The sequence below is a fragment of the Vigna umbellata genome, chromosome 3, assembly GCF_029865625.1.
Source record: "Vigna umbellata cultivar VRB3 chromosome 3, Vumbellata_1.0, whole genome shotgun sequence".
In the NCBI taxonomy this organism is placed as follows: Eukaryota; Viridiplantae; Streptophyta; class Magnoliopsida; order Fabales; family Fabaceae; genus Vigna; species Vigna umbellata.
Genome location: NC_142167.1, coordinates 14,975,407 through 14,978,109, shown reverse-complemented (window position 1 = coordinate 14,978,109; position 2,703 = coordinate 14,975,407). Strand labels below are relative to the sequence as shown.

The window sequence follows — 2,703 nt, the reverse complement described above, 5'->3', positions numbered from 1 at the left end:
AGATTTATATTATATTTTGATTTATGACATATTTAGATTTTGGAATGCGATATTTTTTAAATAAAATTAATGTCATTTTAAATATTTTTTAAAAATAAAAACTCAATTGAATTATAATTAAATATATTTTGTCATAAATTTTTACACAAAATTAAAATTCATATATATTCTAAATTTTGATATAATTTAATTCTCAAAACTTTATAAATAAATAAATATAATCATCTTAATTCAACCACAATAAATAATTTTAATATATTAAATTAAGTTATTTTAACTAATATTTAAATAGTTTACATTATTTATGTTATTTTGAAATGTTATCCAATAATTAAAAAAGAATAACATTACTAAATTAAAAAATATATATTTATTTTATTTAAAATTTAAAATTTATCCAAAGTTAAAATAATAATAAATTTTAATTTTGCATTTAAATTTAAAAATTACGACCATATTTAATTAAAAAATAAAAAAAGAATAAAATAAACGAAATAGCAAAAGATAAAAATTACTATTTATAAGGTTATGATTTTTATGGGAGAAAGACAGAAGAAGAAAATGTAAATCGAAGCAACACCCACCAGCCAAAGAGAGAAATAAATCATAGCCCCATTTTTCTGTCACATCACATCACATGCAGATACCATTGAATCGAATTCAATTCCCTAAACTACACAGTTCGCAGTGTTCATAATCAGAAGTTATGGCAGCTTGAAAGATCGTACCTTGTAAGTTCTAACACAGTAACCCAAAACAATAAAAACCTTTCTACCTTACTTTCTTTACATGTGTGAACTTTGAACCCGACAACATACATTGTTCTCGCAGATCAAATAAATACAACTATAAAATTCCAATGACTTAAACACATGCATTTTCCCACCACTGTTTCTCTGTCTCCCCTGTTTTTATCAGATTTCCAAAATCACTTCCATATCGTAGCTGCAAACGGGCTTCCGGAAGAACCATCACCGAAACATAACCATCCATTCATGCTTCAAAACAAACACACTAACGTTATTTTTTTCTTCTTCGTGTTTATCATTGTCCTTTACAATGTAATGTCGTGTCGTGAGAAATAATATCACGATGAGATGTGATGATGTACAATTATTTATAATCTGCAACTCTTTTAGTACCATAAGTTGGCTCTACGAAGCATCACGACAACATGCGAAGCCTATGCCTACCATTTTCCACTTTAGCAACTCTTTCATTCCTATTTTCGATGCAGAGTAAGCATGGCTTAATTTTTTTAATAATAAAAGAAAACCTCAAAACGATGTGTCGTTTTCGCCAGAAGCACTTTTTTTTACCTTACGTAACGCAGACTTTTCCGACGATAACCTAGCTATTATAATAATAATACAGTGATAAATAAATAAATAATAAAAAAAGAATAATGAGGTTTACCGTTTTACGTTGTGGATGACGACCTAAGAAGTCGTTTTGTAAGGTGTGAGGTTGACGACGGTCTCTGAGAACGAGTGGCGCGTTTCAACGGTTCGACCACCGAGTCTCTGAACCGGTACGGCAACGCTTGGTTCCTCCCTCGCTTGGACCGGACCACCGGTTCTCTCTCCTCCAAAACGTCGCCGTATATATCAACAACCACCCACCTTTCTTTCCGTTTCTCTTGATTTCCTTTCCGAGTCGTTGACTCGGTACCGCGTCCCCTCTCTTCCTCCGAGTCGGACTCGTCTTTTCCAGAGACGACTCTCGCCGCTTCTATAAGCAAATCGAGAAAATTACTATCGCATCCCTGAAACGACGCTGTTTGAACGTCGTTAACTTCGTTGTTAAGATTTTGGTTGTGGTCAAGTTTCTCTGAAAGTTGAAAGCTCTTATCTGGAAACCCTTCTTCTTGCTCTTCTTCGATGCTGTTTTGAAGCGTGGCGGAGGCGCTGTCGGTTCTAGAAGATTCTGATTCCGTGAGGGAAGAGAATCTGAGATTCAAATCGATGCCAACCCCTTTGCTGGGAAAGGATTCTTGTTGTTCTTGCCGTTGTTCTGTAGAGGGTGGAGTGGAAGAAATTATGTGGAGAATTTTGAAGAAGCACATTTGGGTCTTCGAATAGCCGCGGCACAAGGAAGCCATGAAGAAACTTTTATTTTTTTCTCAGCGAACGGTTTTATCGATAGAGTTGTGGGTGAAATCTAAGCTTTGATGACGCTGATGTGAGTCTTTTGCAGGGAAAGAGAATTGGAAGAAGATTCTGGGCAATAAAACCTTTATTTGTTATGTTTTTTCAAAATTATTAAAATTATTACCTTTTGTTGGAGAGAGAAGGTGACAACAGGGATGCTTTTTCTTCTTCTCCTTCCCAATCTTATTTTATTTGGTTCATAATTTTTTAAAAATAATATATATATATTTTAAAAACAATAACACAAATAATTATTTAAAGATCATAATTTGAAGACAACAATTATTTAAATATGACGCAAAACATTCGTTTTAGAGCTTAAAAAAATAAAAGTCTAAAAAATTAGTATTAATATTTATTATTAAATTAATTATAAAATTATGTTTAAGAAAAAAATTCAACACATATTATTTAGTATTAATATACTCTATTAAATTAGTGATAAAATTATATTTTAGAAAAAAACTTAACTTTTATAGTATTAATATACTTTTATAGTATTAATTATATTTTATCTTTGGAAATGAAATTTAATTAAATTATTATTAATGTC

The 2,703-nt window shown here is 30.9% G+C and overlaps 1 protein-coding gene across 1 annotated transcript; it reads right to left on the bottom strand.

Annotated features, from left to right (window-relative positions):
* Positions 1–592: 592 nt before the first annotated feature.
* On the bottom strand, positions 593–2,280 carry LOC124846186 (uncharacterized). Its single transcript, XM_047323401.2, has 2 exons — positions 1,417–2,280; positions 593–998 (listed from the first exon to the last, which is right to left on the bottom strand). The coding sequence occupies exon 1, from the start codon at positions 2,099–2,101 to the stop codon at positions 1,421–1,423; it is 681 nt and encodes a 226-aa protein (XP_047179357.2). The 5' UTR covers positions 2,102–2,280; the 3' UTR covers positions 593–998; positions 1,417–1,420.
* Positions 2,281–2,703: the final 423 nt, after the last annotated feature.

Bases quoted from the DNA above. Each gene is read 5' to 3' on its own strand.
- LOC124846186 (XM_047323401.2), bottom strand. From the start codon at position 2,101: ATGGCTTCCTTGTGCCGCGGCTATTCGAAGACCCAAATGTGCTTCTTC.